Genomic DNA, 20,954 nt, shown 5'->3' with positions numbered 1-20,954 from the left:
GTGGAGGAGGTCAGCGTGTGGGAGTGAGAATCCAGAGGATCTCAAACTGTTCACACAAACAAACGCCAGCTGTGAAAGACCCAAGGTTACCTGATGTTTTATATCAGGACACAGGGGCGTTTCTAGGATTGAAAGAAAGGGGGGGGGCTTAGCCCCTAAGGATGCTGAAGGTTTGCGCGCACAGCTCATTCGGCTCATTTGGGGCTGTGGATATTCATTGTTTCAGACAGTTCATGAATTGGTTCAATCAGAAAGAATGTGATTTTTCTCTGTATCTTTGCTTGCATTCATTCAGTATAAGATAACAGAAGTTATCTGTCACCTCTGCTAAAGAATCTTCTTATATCCATCTGGTCAATGAATTGGATGATATACCGGTACAATAGCGTTATGAGGGACACTATGACATTTAGTTTTCACTAGCATTAACTGATTTTAAACAACAACATTCTATAGGCACTGATATTATTGTTTTAAAATACTAGTGATAGATATAAATGCAAAGAATAGAGAGCTGTCGATAGTTATTTCGACAGCTCTCTGTCGAAATAACTCGTTCACACTCTTGCTCACTGGAGACATTTTCTAACAAAATAGCAGAGGTGTAAAAAGTACTGAAATATTGTACTCAAGTAAAAGTACCTTTACTTTGATGAAATTTTACTTAAGTACAAGTAAAAGTACCCATCTAAAAATCTACTCAAGTAAAAGTAAAAAGTAGTTAATTTAAAATGTACTTTAGGTAAAAGTTACTTAGTTACTTCCAAAAACTTGATGGGGGCCGCTCCTATACAGTGCAAAAAAGGACAAGGGGTCATAAATCCAATCCAAAAACAGTTATTTTTAATTAAAGGAGAATCTTAACAAATATAAGTGCAATGACATTAAACATGTCAAACATTTAACATTTAACATGTCAACACAACATTTAAGAACTTTTGGGAGGACATGTCAAGACATGAACCACATGACAGCTAAAATAAAAAGTTAAAATGCCGCTGTCCCACTGTATATTTAAACTTTTGGTTAAACTTTTGTCCACCTTTAGAGCACTAGTCTACAAACTTCTTGCAGAGATGCCACAGGTTTTCTTCATCTGCTCTAATCTCAACTGGCGGAAAGTTCGATGCTTCAGCTTGTTGGTCGTCCGCAATATCATCCTTCTCTAGCTCTCGTGACATCGACTCCATCATCCACTCGATGCAGCATCTACCACCAGTGTTGTGCAAGTTCACACCTCTCATGAACTAGTTCCAAGTTCAGTTCATACAAGTAAACATGAATAGTTCACGTTCATAGTTCACCATTTAAATTCTGAACTAGTTCATAGTTCAATTCATTTCATAGTTTTAAGGTGGAAAGTGAGAATGAAAGACTTAACTTGTTTTTTAAAGAAAACTTTATCCATCACTACCCCTTGCCTTAAACTGTACTTTATATGTTAATTTTTTTTAATAATTACTTAAATAAACGTTTTTAATTATTTTGTTTTATTATTGCTAATTTTCTCTGTTAATATATTCATACCCTGCAAACAAAAGGCACAACAAATCAAAGTTTTGATTCATATATTTTGAAATGGTGTCTTTTATTTTGAAAAGGCACTTCCTGAATAATACAGAAAAGATCGCTACTGGCACCATTTGCCTCAAGTAAACCTAAATTTAAGCAGGTAACAATCGTTAACAACTACAGATAGCCACATTCTGTAACTACCTGTACTTACAATTTCACTCTGTGCATCATTTACTATGAGCTAAACTCCTTGGCTGTAATCCTGCTGTCTTGATGAGAGACGTTACTTGGCAGAGTGAAAAAGCCAGCGCAGGAGCGATGCAGACTCCCCAAGGTCCTAGTGCCCTGCTTTTATTGTTAAGTATGATGAGAGGCTGTTGGATTGTAATTTGAAGTGGGAGAAAACATACAAAGCAAAAACGCACTCACATATGTAGCATGTTAGAGTTATAAATAACTTGTCCATGTGTAAAACAAAAGTTTATTTAAAATTTTTTTTTTTTTAAAAAAGATTAAAAAAAAAATCCCAAAAATTATTTGGGGGGGCTGAAGAACATTTTAGGGGGGCTTAACGACGCCTAACGACGCCCCTGTCAGGACAGAAGTTTTCCCAGTTCCACTGAGAGCAAACAAAACACTTTCCCACAGGGAACAACTTCTCGAGCATATGTGAGGTTTTAGATTGAGTAACAATTGATTCGTAAATTAACAATCTAATTGTTAATTGAGTTGTCAGTGAGAATAGATAATCTAATAATGCTTTTTCTACACCTTTCTCGTCTGTTATCTCTTTAATCAATTATTTATTATGATGATCAGCCAATGAAATCAATCAAAACTTTATTCATATATCACCAATAATATTCGATTTGATGTATTTCAATTTTCCACTTATTTAATGTTATGTCATATGAAATGTAATATACATGTGTACTAAACTTTTATATTTCTTCTATAGGAGTCAGACACTCATCTGTAGGACAGTTAGACCTACAGATGATTATATGATTGACTGAGCTCCATAGTTGCATCTGTGTATCGCTTATAATCCACAGGGGGATTTTTTCACAAAAACAGTAATAAACACATTTGTCCTTCAACAAGTCTTCTAACCTGTGTTACCATTTGTCACTACTTTATACAGAATAGTCCTTCTTAAAATAAATACTGAGCCTAAAACTGCACTTGCATTTATATGCCACACGGTGTCGCTCTAGCTCCAGCTACTATTCCACTGTTTCCTGGCTCCTGACACACACTGTCATCAGCAGTAATCAAAAGTTTATCAAAGTACTTCCTCATTTTGAAGTAGTTGTACATAACTTGAATATTTTCATTTTCCACTACCCAAATGCTCCAAATTAAAATTCTACTCAAGTAAAACATATTTACTCATCGAGGCAGGATTTTGACTGGTAATGGAGTATTTTTGCAGTAAAACATTGAAACACTTTCTCCACGATGAGGATTTACACAGAGCAAAGAGAAACAAAGCTGCTGAAGAGTGCGGAGGAGACAGAAATCAGACAAGTTACAGACGAGCCGTGAGCAGTTTCAGATGTAGGGAATAATCTGTGACCACATCAGTAATCTAGGACATGAATGATAACAACATGTTGGGATCCTGACAGAATCAGTCAAATGCTGCGGGATTCAAATGATGAGACTGTTTGGATTAGACCAGTGACATGTTAAATACACAAAGATTAGGTTTGAAAATTAGAAACAGCTTTTCTGTTTGGTAGTTCATAGAGACGCTGTAATTTCTGCTGGGTTTGGTTGTGTTTATGTGGTGATGAAAGTCCAGGAGTCTCATCTCTGACAGACCAGTTTATAAGATTACATCATCAGAGGACTACATGAAGCAGTGTCGCTTCCCTTATTAGCATGATTCATGAAACTCAATCTACTCTGGAACAACTCAAAATACATGTCTAGTGGAGAAATACAAAATCCCTTCACTTTAAATTATGGTTTTGGTCCAAAACAGACACATTTAACAATTTGCACATCATAAAACATCACGAAAAGCCTTTAAAAGTCACCATCTAAAGCTTAGGATAATTTCTGTATTTTCTGCCTTTGTTCTGGCACCTTTTAAACCGTCCTCAACACACATGCATCAGATTCATTTTGTCTTCACAAGCTCAGCTCACATTCTGATTATTTTTCAAGAGCTGTTTTTCACCCATGCAGATAACATGGAATATATGTTCACTATTTATACTCACAGCAGAGTTCAGCAGAAAATGTAAGAAATAAAACTGAAATACAGTTTGTTTACCACTTGTTTTAACACTGTCTACATATGTAAAATATTTTTCTCATGTTAATTCTTCATGACACATTAGATAAATAAAGTTAGATAAATGAAGTATAATCGCAGTAATTCATTCATCACCATTCTTCATCACAGATGATTATCGGGATAAGTTAAAGAAAAACACACATTTCTGTCGCTCAAAATTAAGTATTTTGTGTTGAAATACAGATTTTTACCAACTCTGACTGAACTGCTCAAAAACATTTAAACAATTATCATTTGTTTGGATAACAGGAAATAAATGATTAATTAATTGTTTCAGTCATTTTGCATGTAAAAGGGCTTCATATTCACTGATTCAGGTTTTCACAAATGTCAGCCATTGATGCTTTTCTCTGTCATACATGATGTGAATAGAGTAAATATCTTTGATTCTTGGACTGACAGTCAAATCAATCAAGTTATGAAGTAAATCATCTAGAGACTCCAGAGTATCATAAGGCTTTGTCATTGTTGAATGTGGAAAAATGAAAAAAGTCAAGATTTAATGGGTTCTTTCCTGACCCAAACCACATCCTTCAGCTAAGTTTTGCGGTAATCTTACTCACAAACAAACAAACAAACCGACAACACAGGGATGAAAACATAACCAGTTGGCGGAGGTAATAATCTTTTATTTACAGGCCGACATGTCGTAGGTTTGAGAGTTAACGATCCATAAAGGTCAGGAACCTCTGCTCTACATGTATGTATAGTCTGGTGTATATTTCATATGCAGACGGAGTGAAAAGCCTGGTTTTCTCCACACTGCCAACATGAGTCCTGCCAGTTCTTACTAAATATTTATACAACTCTGTTTCCCCCCCCAAATCCAAAGCGAGGTGATTCTCTCTGCTCGGCGCTGCCAGCGGAGATGACTCCTCTTCTGAGTTGCAGTTTCATATAAACAAATAACGCGTTCGACCCTGTGTCCTAAACATCTCGACTTGGCTCTGAGTCTGGTGAGCTCCACTTGGCTCCACAATCACTGTGACTAACACACTGACTGGCTGCGGGACAGACACTTACCTCAACACATTCTTCTGCCCTCTTTCCCACTGGGAACTGCTCTTTTATTAGTCGGCTCGAATAATTAAGTCAGCTCTATTTTATTTTTTTATAATAATTCCCAGACTATAATGGACGTTTGTTTTTCAGGAAAGTAATGGCAAAGTGTTAATGGGCCTTAAGCATTAGTCTGCCATGTGAACCATGAGGACTGCTCTTGTTTCACTGCATTTCACTGATACTTTTAGTTACTTCAGTACTCAGTTACATAGCAGGTGTAATTAAGATTACTGTGGAACTAAGGATGAGGATACAGATTTAAAAAATATGATCTACATGTAAAAGTGATGCAAAGAAAATAGATGATGATGATGGGGATGATAAGGATGAAGATGGTTATGATAACTGACAAACATGATGATGATGATGATGATAATTATTAAGATGATCAAGACAATGACTATCCTAATAATGATTAAGATGATGATGATGAATGACAAACATAATGATGAAGATGATTAAGATGATGATGATTATGGTACTGATGAAGATGATGATAATGATGAAAGTGATGATGAAGATGATGATGAAGATACTGATAATGATGAAAGTGATGATGATGATGATGATGATAATTGTGGTGGTGATAATAGTGATGATGAAGGTGGTATTGATAATAATGAAAGTGATTAGGAAGATGGTGATGAAGATTATGATAATGATAAAAGTGATGATACTGAGGAAAGTGATGATGAAAATGAAGATGATGATAATGAAAGTGATTAGGAAGATGGTGATGAAGATGATGATAATGATAAAAGTGATGATACTGAGGAAAGTGATGATGAAAATGAAGATGATGATAATGAGGACTGTGATGATGAAGATGAAGATGATGATAATGATGAAAGTGATGATGAAGATGATGAAAGTGATGATGATGAAGATGATGATAATGATGATTGTGACGATGAAGATGATGATAGGGATGATGATAATGATGAAAGTGATGATGATGAAGATGGTGAAGATAATGATGAAAGAAATAATGAATATGATGAATATGATGAAAGTGATGATGAAGATGATGATAATGATGAAAGTGATGATGAAGATGATGATAAAGATGGTGAAAATGTTGAAAGGGATGATGATGATTGTGATGATGATGATTGTGATGATAATGATAAAAGTGATGATGATGATAATGATGAAAGTGATGATGAAGATGATGAAAGTGATGATGATGAAGATGATGATTGTGAAGATGAAGATGATGATAATGATGATTGTGACGATGAAGATGAAGATGATGATAGGGATGATAATGATGATTGTGATGATTGTGATGAAGATGATGATAGGGATGATAAAGATGATGATAATGATGACTGTGATGATGAAGATGATGATAATGATGATGATGAAGATGATGATGAAGATGAAGATAATGATAAAAATAATGATGACTGTGATGATGAAGATGATGATGAAGATGATGATAATGATGAAAGTGATGATGAAGATCATGATGAAGATGATGAAAGTGATGATAATGATGAAGATGATTGTGATGATGAAGATGAAGATGATGATAGGGATGATAAAGATGATGATAATGATGATTGTGATGATGAAGATGAAGATGATGATAGGGATGATAAAGATGATGATAATGATGACTGTGATGAAGATGCTGATGAAGATGATGATGAAGATGACTGTGATGATGAAGATGAAGATAATGATGAAGATGATGATAATGATGAAAGTGATGATGAAGATCATGATGAAGATGATGAAAGTGATGATAATAATGAAAGTGATGATGAAGAAGAAGATGATGATAAACATGGTGATAATGTTTAAAGTGATGATGAAGATGAAGATAATGATGACTGTGATGATGAAGATGAAGATAATGATGAAGATGATGATAATTATGAAAGTGATGATGAAGATCATGATGAAGATGATGAAAGTGATGATAATAATGAAAGTGATGATGAAGAAGATGATGATAAACATGGTGATAATGTTTAAAGTGATGATGAAGATGAAGATAACGATGACTGTGATGATGAAGATGAAGATAATGATGAAGATGATGATAATGATGAAAGTGATGATGAAGATCATGATGAAGATGATGAAAGTGATGATAATAATGAAAGTGATGATGAAGAAGAAGATGATGATAATGATGGTGATAATGTTTAAAGTGATGATGAAGATGAAGATAATGATGACTGTGATGATGAAGATAAAGATAATGATGAAGATGATGATAATGATGAAAGTGATGATGAAGATCATGATGAAGATGATGAAAGTGATGATAATAATGAAAGTGATGATGAAGAAGAAGATGATGATAAAGATGGTGATAATGTTTAAAGTGATGATGAAGATGAAGATAATGATGACTGTGATGATGAAGATGAAGATAATGATGAAGATGATGATAATGATGAAAGTGATGATGAAGATCATGATGAAGATGATGAAAGTGATGATAATAATGAAAGTGATGATGAAGAAGAAGATGATGATAAAGATGCTGATAATGTTTAAAGTGATGATGAAGATGAAGATAATGATGACTGTGATGATGAAGATGAAGATAATAATGAAAGTGATGATGAAAAAGAAGATGATGATGAAGATTATGATAATGATGAAATTGAGGATGAAGATGCTGATGAAGATGATGATGAAGACGACCAGAACAACGATGGATGAAGAGCTCTCCACCTCGGCGTGGCCGCACGTGCACCGGCGGTGGGCGTGTCCTCGAGGAGGGGAGAGCTCGCGCTCACTGGGATGTTTTCATAGAGTCGCTGACGAGCACGAGGAAGACGAGCTTCCACTCCTCTCTCTTCTCTCTCTTCTCTCTCTTCTCCTCCGTCATGTCAGCCCGAGTAGCCGCTGTTCTCCTGCTGCTGTGCGCGCTGCTGTCGGGTGGTCGCGGCCGCAGGAGCCCCCCCCCGGAGCTGGAGGACGTCCAGGAGAAGGTCCACAGTGCGAGGTGCTCGTCCAGGTGTCTCACCCTGCACATGACCCAGCTCAGCGCCGCCTTCAGGCACCTCCAGGTACCCCACCCTCACCCACCCTCACCCACTGGTCAGCAGCACCCTCAGCCACTGGTCAGCGGTCAGCAGGACCCCCACTGGGAACCACACTCATTACAAATCAGCATCTTTAACAGAGACAGTCCCAGGAGAGAGGGCTGATGCTATTTGCTTCTTGGTTTAACATGAATTTACGTGGATTTGACATTTGTTTTGACTCAAAAAGTTTCTGGCTGCGGTTTGAAAAATCCACAATTTAAAGGTTCAGTGTGTAGAGTTTAGTGAAATCTAGTGGTGGAGTTGCACGTTGCAGCTGGACACCCCTCACCTGTGGTAGACTCAACTCAAAAGGTGTTAAGTCAATCCATTCTGGTTTTCTGTAAAAAACATGGACCCGCTCCCGATGTAAATATACAAATTTAAATATAAAGCGGCAATTCCAGGGTAAAGAAAACAACAATTCGTACAATTTAGTACAAATTTGTGAAAACATCACTAGGATTATTTTATATTCAGTCTCTGCCAATAGATCCCTTTTACATTGGACCTTTAAACAGTGCTTTGTTTCACAGACCATTTGCAATCGCTGCCAAGATCTTTATCCACATATTATTTATAACGCGATTTTCCCTTCTGGCACTTAACAATACTCAATACAATCCTGAATCGATCCTTGATTATACCAACTCATATATTTGCCTCCAGCTTCATCACCACATGAATATTGGAAGATTAAACAAACAGGAGTGGGGGGGGGGGGGGGGTGAGGAGCACCTTGAATCAATCTGTAGTCCCAACGAGTGAGTGCAACCGAGAGTGGAATGACTTTCTCACGGAGCACAAACAACAACTATTGCACAACATCTGCGTTTGCACGTTCAGCCGCGCGTTCAGCACAACTGGCTGAACCTGCACTCAATTATGCACGTAAACACAGGCATTATCACCCAGATTAAAGTTAAATGGCCTCATTAAACTTTATTAAAACTGGGAAAAGGGATTTGCTATTTCCCTTTGTTGTGATTGGATTAAAAAGCAACCACGCAGCTGACACACTCACACCTCCAGCCTTCGTGGTTGTGTCACTGTCAGATACTGCGTGGCCCGCTGGAGAAATACAGTAGAACTCACTGTACATGTGTAGTTTTCCCATCAGATATTGTAATAAACCTCACTAATGGCCACTCGATGTCATGTAGAGCAGAGTGAGATCAGCTCAGAGACCTTGCTTTGAATGGTGGGAAACACAGCAGAGAACTTAATGCTTCAAATTATTAATCGGGAAACTTTGTGATCTGGAGCTAAACGCTGTGTTGTTTTCCAATGTGGTTTTCATCAGGATGTTTTCTCGGACAGCTGTTTTGATGTTGCTCCCGCTGAAGTGGCCCTGGGTCAGCAGTGCTCGGCGCTCACATGGTCCGACGCAGGCGGAGAGAAACGTTTGGTTTGCTGGTTTCTAATCGTTGGCGAAAATGGCTCATCTCACCGAAATCGCTGCCTTTGTAGTGAGGAATGCGAGATTAACGGGGACGTTAGGACGTTACCAAGTTCGAAAAAGCCACTTATTTTAACGGCTTCAACATGTGCACGCCGTGTAGTGGGTGGGAAAGTCATTAACCGCAGAGTTCAGCCCCAATGGCTCTGAGGTGTGTAGAAGAAAGTGTGTGTCTTTGTGTTTTTGTGCGTGGGTTTGCACATGTTCACGTATAAAACAAAAAAAGGTTTTGGTCTGGTCCTCGTCCATCCAGGATCGACTCCTGTCACCTGTGTATTGGGTAATGAGGTCGGCCCCTGGATGACTCTCTTAACACTGAACTATGTGTGTGTGTGTGGATGTGTGTGTTAGTGTGTGTGCAGGTGTGAGAAAGGGAACCTTTGCTTTACACTTTACGAGTTGAGTGGACCGCAGTAGTCAGACGTTGAGCATCAAACAGCAGCGATGGGAATGAATACTTGGGACTGGGAGGTAGACAAACAGGCCGGACATGAATCTTCTGCTCAGGTTTCACATCGAGAAGTTAAAACGTTTGGTGATATCACTCCTGTGTAAACTCTTTGACACGCTGCTGGCATTAATTGACTTCCACGGTATGTTTACACTCGCAGGATTCTTTGGCTCTGATCTCCTCAAACAGACAAATTTACTGCACCTTCGGGGGAAATATCTCCAAATCCAGAAAGGAGGGAAAACAGTTCATCCCACTCTGGTGTATCGTACAGCTTATTATCCATCTCATGTTTACTCTTCCACTCCTTCCTGAGATTAACTTTTCAGCGGACCTTTGTTTTTTGTTTTGTCTCCAACATATAAATTTGACTTGTTTGTGAAGGTTTTTGAAGCCGTGGACATTTTGAAACTGAGCAGAATAAAATATATATTTGCAGCAGTAAAGACCGAGTAGGTTTTTGGCAGAACTCCTTTGGAAATAAATTCTCAGATTGGGTCATACCAGGTCAAATCATCACACTCCTGAGCGGCACTGTCACAGATAATTAAGTTAGTTAATGAAAGTTCATACTCGAAACCTATGGAATTGAAATTTCATGTGTCTGGGATCCTAATGACGGCAGATCAATGTTTGAACTTTTTGTGATTTTGACTTGTCCTAAATCCTTTAATCACAGATAAATAGTTCCTATATCATTTTGAAGCTCTATCCCAGCTCCATGTTGATCTATATAGTATATTTATCTTCTCAATATAGAAATAACAGCACGATGAGTGTAAATCAGTTAAAGTTGAACTGATGATTTGAGTTGGAATGACCTAATTTACTCACTCTAATAGTCAGATCTTTTACTCACTTCAAAATAAGTTGTGAATACTTAATACTTCCTTGAATTATTACTTAAATTAAAGATTTTGATGCACAGTATATTGAAATTGTTTGTAGACGTGATTAGTCAAACCACAGAAAAATAAATCAAGGAAAAATTATGAAAGTAAAAGTCCATTAGGCTGCTGACATTTTGAAGTGAGTAGAGTCAGAGTGAATAATCAGTCAAACAAATAAGCAGAAGATTGATATATAAATAAATAATTTTAGAAATGTCAATTGCATACAGATATTCATAGCATCAAATACAGTAAAAGACATTATCTAAGGCCTTAGAAAATTGTGATTATCTGATTATTATTGATTATTCAATTATGAAAAACAATCATTAGACACAATCCTAGCCGTGACATATATGAGGAGACACTGACTTCATCACTGATGAGCAGGACAGTGACCGTGTGGATGACTCAGAAACACATTGTCGGACATGACGTAAAACTGTGTCGCACCAAAGTAAAGATAGATCCTCTAAACTTTTCGAGCAAACAAGGAAACAAGTTCCCTCGCGGCCACATCCTGGGAGAGCAGCATCCCTCCCTGAACCTATTATAGGACAGAGAGTGAAGAGGGAGCACGGAGTGATGGATTGGCGGGAGAGACTGTGCGTTCGAGCATTTACACGTTGGAAACAAAGAAAAATAACCTTTTTGATAACAGCTCCAGTAACTATAACATCAGTGAGGACAAATAAAGCTTTACTCATCCTGCTGTGCCACCGCACTCAGACACAAACACACACATTACTTCCTCTGGCTTCATGTGGGTGAACCCTGTGTTTTGTGCTCTTTCTCTCTCTCTCTCTCTCTCCGTGTGTGTGTGTGTGTGGATGTGTGTGTGGCTAGTGTGTAGCCACTAGAATGTGAGTCACCAGTTTTCTATTTACACCTCTCTTTCTGCTGCGTCTCTGGGTTTTCCACTACTTTCCCTTGTATGGTGTACTAGCATAATTATAGCTTGTTGAGTGTATGTGTGTGTGTGTGTGTGTGTGTGTGTGTGTGTGTGTGTGTGTGTGTGTGTGTGTGTGTGTGTGTCTGTGTCTGTGTGTGTGTGCACATGGGCCTATATATATTGGTATGTTGTCATATCCCCAAATTCCTCTTTGTTGTAAACTCCTAAAAATACGGGAAAAACTCCCGGCTGGCCTGCAGAGCTGGATCTCTTAGCACGTACGTAGTAGATCAGATTAGACTGCGTGTCTCAAACACTCACAGGTCTGTGGTGCTGATGAGCGGATGGCGAGCGGTTCCAGCCGGGGCTGTGTGCCAGTGCGAGGCTGAATGAGCCGCCTGTGCATTTGTGTTTATGTGTGTGTGTGTGTGTGTGTGTGTGTGTGTGTGTGTGTATGCATGTGTGTCCCAGCTGCTCTGCGGTAGGTAACTCTAATCAGCCCAGAGGTCGGTCAGCCAACTAGTCACGCTCTGAAAAAATGCCAGAGACAATGGTCAGGTCGGGTTGCACGGAGCCAGATGGGGAGATGAAGGCAGGTAGACAGACGTGGTCAGGCACAAAGACCGGCAAAGAGCTGGAGAGGACGGATCAGCGGGCAGGTGGACACACAGACAGGTGTGACGGACAAACATGAGGACAGACAAACTGATACGCTGGGTTAAAAAAAACGGGTAAGCAGAGAGAAAGGCCGAGGGGCGGTCGAGGGCAGGAGACAAAGGCCTGCTTGATTCACGTCAGAGATAAAGCCTCTGTCTCTCTCTGGAGCTCTGTGACCGCCCTGTCATCTGATCGGTGCAACCAGGGCTGGATGGTGATAAAGCTGTGGCGGCGCAGGAGGAGGGATTCTCACCTGAAACCAGGAGCAGAAATTCCAAGACAGTAAATCACAGCTCGGAGTGGAACGGGCATTGAGCGGCATGCCTTTATTCTGTCAGGCAGAGAGACGGTTTCACCACATCAAAAACTGTGACGCCATATTATATCTGATACCACAGCAATTCAATCTGTTCTCCTTCTTCTCACTGCTGACTCTTCTGTTACAAAGACTTAAAGGAAAAAGTTTGACTCTGGAGCTGGAGTGGGAGACATCTGGAGAAGATGGACAATGCTGTCCAAATTAGGATTTAAATAGTGTGTAGGTAGACAAAAAAAAATGTTGTGAGCATAATAAGGAAGTTTGGAGGAGGAAAGCATCATTACACATTTAAGCCTTTGAGTTGAAATAGATCTGCAACGTTGTCCCTTATGTGGATTTTACAACAAATCAATGGAAGATCATATTTTACATCTGACGTTTGAATCAATTGGATATTAAAATAACTTTAATGACCAAACTAGCTAGAAATTCAATCCTGTGGCTGCTAAAATCAAATACATTGACACATCACTAAGGGAGGTACTTGCAACATGCAGCTAACTCGAGTCACATCAAGAAGTGATTTTGTACTCATGTAATTTAAACAATGAAAAGGAAAAAACATTCTGTTTGCGGTTACTAAGGTTAGAATTACTATGTTAAGTAAACCAGGAGCTGTCAGTCACATTGGAAATCATCATCTTCCATTCTTCCTCTTGTTAGATCTGACTTTAACCCTTAGTTTAAAAGTGTGTTGACCCTTTAATTGAGGATATTTTCTCCACTGATGGAGTTTCATCATCGTTGTTGTCGGGAGGAAACCGAAAGAGAAAAAGACAAACAGCGACGTAATTGTCGTTGGATGAGACAAATTTCAGGACCGTGTAACAACCACTTTGCTGTGACTCTTGTTGTTTACAGGATGTGGAGTGCCACAAACACTAACGTTGACACACACGCACGGAAACAGACGCACACACACACACACACACACACACACACACAGTAACATACACACACGTAGAGTAATTAGGGGCTCGTGTCGGGAATGCTCGGACCTCAACTTGGGCTTTTTGGGAAGAACTTTATATTCCGTTAAGAAGAAGTTAGTCATGATACGTTCACGACGCACAGTCACACGAACGACACAAACACACAACACACAACACGCCGTGGATGTGCTTGCTCCTGGTCATCTGGGTGTGATTAGCCGAGTTAATGCCTCGTGTTAAATAGACTTTCTACTGCACCTCACCGCAAACACTGACCACAACACACACACACACACACACACACACATACACACACACACACACACACACACACACACACACACACACACACACACACACACACACACACACACACACACACACACACACACACACACACACACACACACACACACACACACACACACACACACACACACACACACATAATATACACACCCGATCTCTCCTACTCTCTCTCTCTCTCTTTCTCTCACACACACTTTTTATCGCGGCATCTGGCAGAAGTGTGATTTATATCTCTTTCTCTTTCAAATACTAAAGCGTGTGTGCAGCTGTGTGCGTGCGTGATGGCCGTGCACATGTGTGTGTGTGTGAGTGTGTGTGTGTGTGTGTTTTTGTGCTGCTGCGTCCACTGATATCAGAATGTTATTCTTTTAACGGTGATTAGCCGTCAGCCATCAGAACCATGTGGAAGTCCTTCAGTGCAAGTGTTTCTTCCTCCGCGGGTCAGTTGCTTTCTGACGGGTCCCTGGTGTTTCAGCCGCAGACAAATTTCTCTCCTGGATCCGAGCACAAGAAGAAGAAAAAAGAAGGGTTTTAAGACTCAGCCATGTGGAAATCCATCATTAAAAAAAGAAATGAGATTCCTGCATGGTTCTGTCGTAGAAGTAATTCATCATGAAGTGGGTTTAAGGAAAAAAAATCACTTTTGATATTTTTCATGTACGGCAAAGTCCCATTTAATAAAATAATACAGATTCAAGCCCGGCCAGACGACAGACAGCAGTCACAGGAATTTATTCCATCCTGTTTCACAACTGGTATCCACCGCTCCTTGCCAGTCTCCTCCTCGCTCGTAAGAACTAATATTTATTTCCAGCTTTCACCTTCTTTTTGTCTGTCTCCCTCTGCTCTTTTCAACTTCCTCCCTCCCTCCCGTTTTCCTCTCCGTCTCCCACATCCAACTTCTCCTCTCTTCTCCCAGTCACCTTCTCCCAGTCCTCCCTTTCTTTGCCTGACTCTTTCAACATGTGCAGCTGTTTTGCCGCAGACGGCCTCGCTCCCGTACTCCGGGACCCTACCGAACCCCACTCTGACCACCGTTTAATAGCCACACGGCACACAGACCCATCCAAACGGCCTTGATTGGCTCTGACAGCAAATATTTCCCATGAAATTGACTTGGGATGATACGTACATCTGTGCAGTGCGTGTGTGTGTGTTGCAGAGGAGTGACAGAGAGCTGAGGGGGTGTTATGGTGAGGGCGACAGAAAAAGAGAAGAGAGCGTGAAAAAGATTAAGAGAGAGGATGAAGATGTGAGGCCGGCAGGGGGGGAAAAGCAGCTTTATATCTCCTCTGTGAAAATCTGGACTTGTTTAACTGTCCTCGGTTGTGTGAGTGGAGCAGCTATAGTTTATCATCGCCATTGTTTTCTGGTCCTGTTCTGTCACTTTTACAGGAGCTGGCAGCGAGGTGGAGAAGCGAGAGAGAGCCAGAGCTGGAGTGTATTGTAAAAAGAACAGGCAGAGAGAGAGAGAGAGTGACAGGGCGACTAACGCAAGCTAATCTGGACGAGCAGCAGCAGCAGCAGCATGAGGAGGAGGAAGAGGGAATGTAAATTGTGTGTGCACTCACTTCCTCTTCCCCACTTTTATTTATCCCTTTCTCTCCTCCAGAAGGGGCAGATGGTGGTTGGATAAACATTTAAAAGACCCGCCCTGATCGCACGTCCAGAGGCAGCACAGAGCAGAGCCATGCTGCCAATATTGTTATAATATTGTTGATTGGACGTCTTGGACACTTTGCACTTCACATACTGGATATAATTAGGGCTGCAATTTAGATTTGATTATGATTAATGTGGATGTGATGAAGAAACAGAGCAATTTGGGTGTCAGATCACTCACCAGGAGCAACATGAGTTCAGAAAATGATTTAGCATAACGGCAGTACGTCTTTTAAAACCAGGAAAATACATTTGCAGCTATGTGAGGATGTTTTTAAAGCCAAAATCAATGATAAGCTACGTGTTCCATTCAAGTCGTGTTGTATTTTGGAACATTTACTGTTTTTGACATGACAGCTGACAGATCCTCCACAGATTTCTTCTGGATTTATATTTGAGTAAGGAAACAGTTCTCTAATCACCATAACCTCTACACTGCATACAATGCAACTGCATTAGTCTCCCACACTACTCATACAACATAACCCAGGGCCTAAATGTCCAGGTACATTCATCAGCTGCTTTGGAAACGCATTCTGGGAAACATATAGAATTTTGTTACAGAGGCCAGAGTCATATGAGCAATAACTTATCAAACCCAATGGAAAACATTAAGAAAAATCCTGGATAACATCACAAACTGATGCTCAGAGTATCCGAGGGTGGAGCTCTCTGCGAATCCTGCAGCACTACTGCAAATTAAAGTTACAGTTAAGTTATTCTTAACTGTGGCATCAAGCACAATCACCCTGAAGTTGGAGTGACTAGTTAAACAAGTTTTTTGATAAAGTAAACAACTTGATGAAGACCTGTATACAATCACGTAAAGGTGTCAGGGTTGTCTCGTCTGTTTAAAAACAGGAGGACAGAGAGGAGAGGTGAAGAGGAAGGTGTTTCTCTGCCTCTCCTGTGAGACCGTTCTTCTGTTTCTCCTCTCATCTGCTCCTCTTTCCATCCGTCACTCCCCACAGACTTGTTACCAAACTATTCATCAGGGGTTAAACCTCTTTAATCCCGTGCTGCTGCTCTCTTCCTCTCCGCTCTCTGTGTCTCTTCTCAGCATTATCCCTTTTAACCACTGACACAGATTATTGCTAAACCCAAAGTGTCCACACCATCAATACTAATTTAAATTTAAAGGGTAAACTCAAATGGGCAAGAAATACACTTTTATTCAGTCCAAGAATCATTTCAATGACAGAATTGATCTTTGTCTGTATCGACTCAGATCAGCTGTGCCGTCCAGGACCTGATCCTGATTTTTGGTCGCACTCCTTGTGTCGCTTCTCGGAAACCTAACCTCTTCTTCGTGGCTTCCAGCATCTGGACAACCAAAGCAAAAGCTGCAGGTGCACACATGGATCAGAGCGAGAGTATGAGAGGAATGAGGCAGAAAAGATTTGCGGAGCTCTCGCCAGTTTTCGCACATACTGTACGTGTGGCAATGGGCAATTTGTGCAGAAAGCAGGCGTGACTGATGCTTTGTCGGTTTTGGAATTTCACAAAAAGGACGGCGAAGCAGCCCTCCCTCCCTTTCCGACAGAACGGAGCTTTTGACTGTCTGAGCGGCAGTTCTCTCTAAGGCAGTTCTCCCCCTCACTTTTCCAGCTTCAGTAGAAAAACATGAGGAAGAGCTTGACTTGAAGTCACCGTCCGACGTCACAGAAAGGCTTAGCTGCAGGTATTTCACCTAAAACCAGTCAATTTGCATCTGTTTTGAATGTTAAGACTGAAAGAGACAATTCAGCATCTTCTCCACCGTGAAAGCCCCTAACCCTTAATCTCTAACCTTTAACCACTGCACTGTTACCCCGGCTCTAACCCCGTAACCTGCCCCATGCCAAGAGCACAAAGGCAACTTAAAAGAGGAGAAGCCCTGAAAAGTGTGTGTCTGTGGAAAGAGATGAGCCTGGTTCAGGCTAAATACAGCTCACTCAGGAGAGGGTTTAGGAGTCGTTAAGAGGGCTTATCCCACGCACATTCACACACACACACACACACACACACACACACACACACACACACACACACACACACACACACACACACACACACACACACACACACACACACACACACACACACACACACACACACACACACACATACACATACACACACACTAGAGGCACATATACTCCCCTAAGAGCGCACACACATGACAACAGACAGATACACAAACGCACACCCACCAGTTTTCTAATAGTTGTTTTGATGTTGGATGATGGCATCAGGATTGTGCTGATGCTAACAAAGTGTTTTTTAGAGGGAGAAGCAGCTCTGTTGCCACACAACCACGGCAAGTTTAAAAGTTCCCACGAGCTTTTCAGCTTGCTTTATTTAAACCATTAAAAATGATTCACAATTCCACAAAAAATGTATAAACAAACAGAACGGGTGTCTCACAGGTACGAGCTCAGGGAGCGTGACTCGACTGAAGTGAAGAGAAGCTCTGTTGGGAAACCAGCAGGGTTAGGGATGAAATCCTTAAATTAGTTTATCAAGTTAAAGCATCTGATTAAGAGTAAATTGAATATCAAAGAACAAATATCTTGCTCAATGTTAATTTAGCTGTGGGACATAACGTACCTGTAGCATCAAAAGGAAATTTGGTCTCAATCTCAGGCTGTGTATAAAAAACAGATTTAGACTTTGCGTCTGGAAAGTGAAGCCAAGGTTTCAGGTGAAAGTTCTAAATGTTCTGCAGGTCTCTACCTCATCTGTTCTATTTCAAGTGTTGATCAGGAGTTTGAGAACTTGGAGAAACTCAAGGGTTTGGTTTTGGGTCCTTTCATCTGTATTTTTGTCATCGTGGTAATATGATGACGTCTCAATCTCTCACAGCGGTTGTAACACTCATGTTTACCGGTGGTCTTGACTCACATAGCAGTAGCTGCACACACACACACACACACACACACACACACACAAACATGCATCCCTCGAAGTGACGTGATCTCTGTCTGGCTCTGCAGCCACAAACACAGTGTGTTCACCCACTTTTCACCCAGAGGATAATTATGTATATAGTAGAAAACTTGAGTGTGTGTCTGTCTGCGTGACAGGTTTCCTCTTGTTACGCTGTTTGGTCACTGACCTTTTATTAACAATATTTGGCTTCCTGTCTCCTTGTAATTTACTTTTATCACCATAGACCGTTTGTAAAGATGGATGACACGTCGCCACTTCCTCCTGTTGTGAAAAATAAACGTCCCAGATATGAGCGCTGCCATCTTGAGCTTGTATAACAGTGATGGAGCCGTGGTATCGATGTCCCGCCGATACTCAACCAATCCCCACTCAGCTTCAGCCGTCAATCATGATGTTTCTCTTTGTTTTTATAGCATAAGATAACTAATTAAATCTAAACTTACCAGAATCATGAACACTTGAACAAACATACTGGGGTAATGTACTGCTGCCAGCCACTAGGGGGCGATGCAAGGTGGTTTGGCTTCACTTTTGCGGAGCTGCCATGTCGTTTGTCTTTATATACATTTATTTATTGTCTTTGTATTGTCATCACATGTTGAAGGCTCTGAGACATTCTTGTTTGTTTTAATCCTTCTCATTTTTGTCTTTTCTAGAGTGACCAAGTTCTGGTTTGGTGTGAAAACAACAGACGCTGCTCTCAGGTAACACACACACACACACACACACACACACACACACACACACACACACACACACACACACACACACACACACACACACACACACACACACACACACACAATCCACAGAGAGCTCCTGTAATTGGAAAGGTTGTGTTTTTAGTTAAAATAACGTCCTCAGCTGTCTCCCTGTTATCCGTCCTCCACGGAGCAGAAATTAGCTTCTGTTTATTCACTTAACGCTGCGAGCCAGGAGGCTTCAGTGAATGTATATATGTGTGTGCGACTGTGCGCTAATTCATTGTTTGATTCTCCAGGAGTTTCCATGCTGATTTTATTTATAGACACCAGTCTGTCCACTTTGCAGCAGCTCCAGCTTGTTCCAGCTCTCTGGGACAAAGACAGTGGGTGGATAACACAGAGACTGAGGCCTTGTTTATTCTACTGCAGATATTTCAGTAGAAAGCCGCCCGACCCATTTTTAAATAAATCGTTTTATAAAATTTACGCTCAAACAAACTTGCTGGGCCAGTAGGTGGCGATAGAGCCTTCATCAACCATCCGTCAACTTCCAGTGAAGAACACTGTCGTCCAAGTGAAATTGGGCGTGGCAGACGTCTGTGAATATTGGTGATGTGGTGCAGTGATGCTTGATTTAGCTATAAACTTGTAATTAGACCAAGCGTAGAGAAACCAGCCTGTAGTCGCCATTGTTGTTGTTTCTGGTGCGTGATCATTACACAAAGCAACAGTGGGCAAGGAAGCTGTGACTGTAAAATGACTTCAAAATGTTATCGCATGTTGACGAAAGGCCCGGACACAGAAATACCCACATTTGCATGAAGCTGGGTCTTTTAATGCAAATTATCATCTATTGCTCAACAACAAGGTCTTACAGGTTAATACCCACATTCAGAATTCTTACGTATTCAAGGTTTTACCATATATTAGAAAACCAAATTTTAACCCAAAAGCACGTGGGAACAGAAATGCTCCTTTGGAACGAAATAACACAAACAGTGTGTCCGCCGTGACCTTTCACTTACAGACGTGAACTCACTTAATATTAATGACTTCTTGAAAGATTCTGTCTGGTTTGTTATTGATGTGTTTTCTGAACTCTCTGTTCGGGTTCAGACCTTTTTTGGAAAGCTTCAACCCGGCAGCTGCAGGAACACCTGCGTCATATTTTACCTTTCGCAAACATCTCCGAGCTTTGCAACGAATCCAGCTGACAGTCGGATAAAGGACAAGGTTTAAAGAGGCATAAACGGGAGCTGTGTTTCTGCACGTAGTTCGGGAGTGTGTGTGTGTGTGTGTGTGTGTGTGTGTGTGTGCCTGTGTGTGTGTGCAATGGGGTTAGAAGAGGTTAATGTCAACAACAGCCGAGAGCGTACCCCCCCCTCGTTGCAGGGGATACCACACTGAGCGAAACATCAGACATCGACCTTCAGCTAAACCCAACCTCCCTCAGCAACTCCAACACAAAACACACACACAGACACACACACACACACTCTTACTTGACCTTACCCAAACTTATTCCTACCTTCTACCCTTTCATTCCTTGTTTTCCTTCCATCTCTCCCTGCCTCTGTTTCTATTGTTGACGTTCGGAATTTCAACAACGACACAGAGAGCACGAGAACGGAAAAATATTTTCTCGTTTAATACCATGTCTAAACTTTACTACCTTGGCTAGGTTTCTTGCAGCTGTACATGTGTGAATACCAGTGTGGCACTACACTGTAACCGAGGTCTCACAAACAGTCCCAGGAACCGGCCAGTGGGGGCTGACGCTGCGCAAACCACAACTTTCCTCTCAGCCGGGCCGACA

The 20,954-nt window shown here is 40.8% G+C and overlaps 1 protein-coding gene across 1 annotated transcript in view; it reads left to right on the top strand.

Annotated features, from left to right (window-relative positions):
• Window positions 1-7,734: 7,734 nt before the first annotated feature.
• Window positions 7,735-20,954, top strand: part of anos1b (anosmin 1b) — a 41,431-nt gene continuing 28,211 nt past the window's right edge. The window contains exons 1-2 of the mRNA XM_061078191.1: window positions 7,735-7,917; window positions 19,091-19,138. Of these exons, the coding sequence (XP_060934174.1) occupies window positions 7,735-7,917; window positions 19,091-19,138 (231 nt within the window). The remainder of the gene's footprint in view (window positions 7,918-19,090; window positions 19,139-20,954) is intronic.

Source organism: Limanda limanda, chromosome 9 (genome assembly GCF_963576545.1).
Source record: "Limanda limanda chromosome 9, fLimLim1.1, whole genome shotgun sequence".
NCBI classification, from domain to species: Eukaryota; Metazoa; Chordata; class Actinopteri; order Pleuronectiformes; family Pleuronectidae; genus Limanda; species Limanda limanda.
This window is presented reverse-complemented; position numbering and strand designations above follow the sequence as displayed.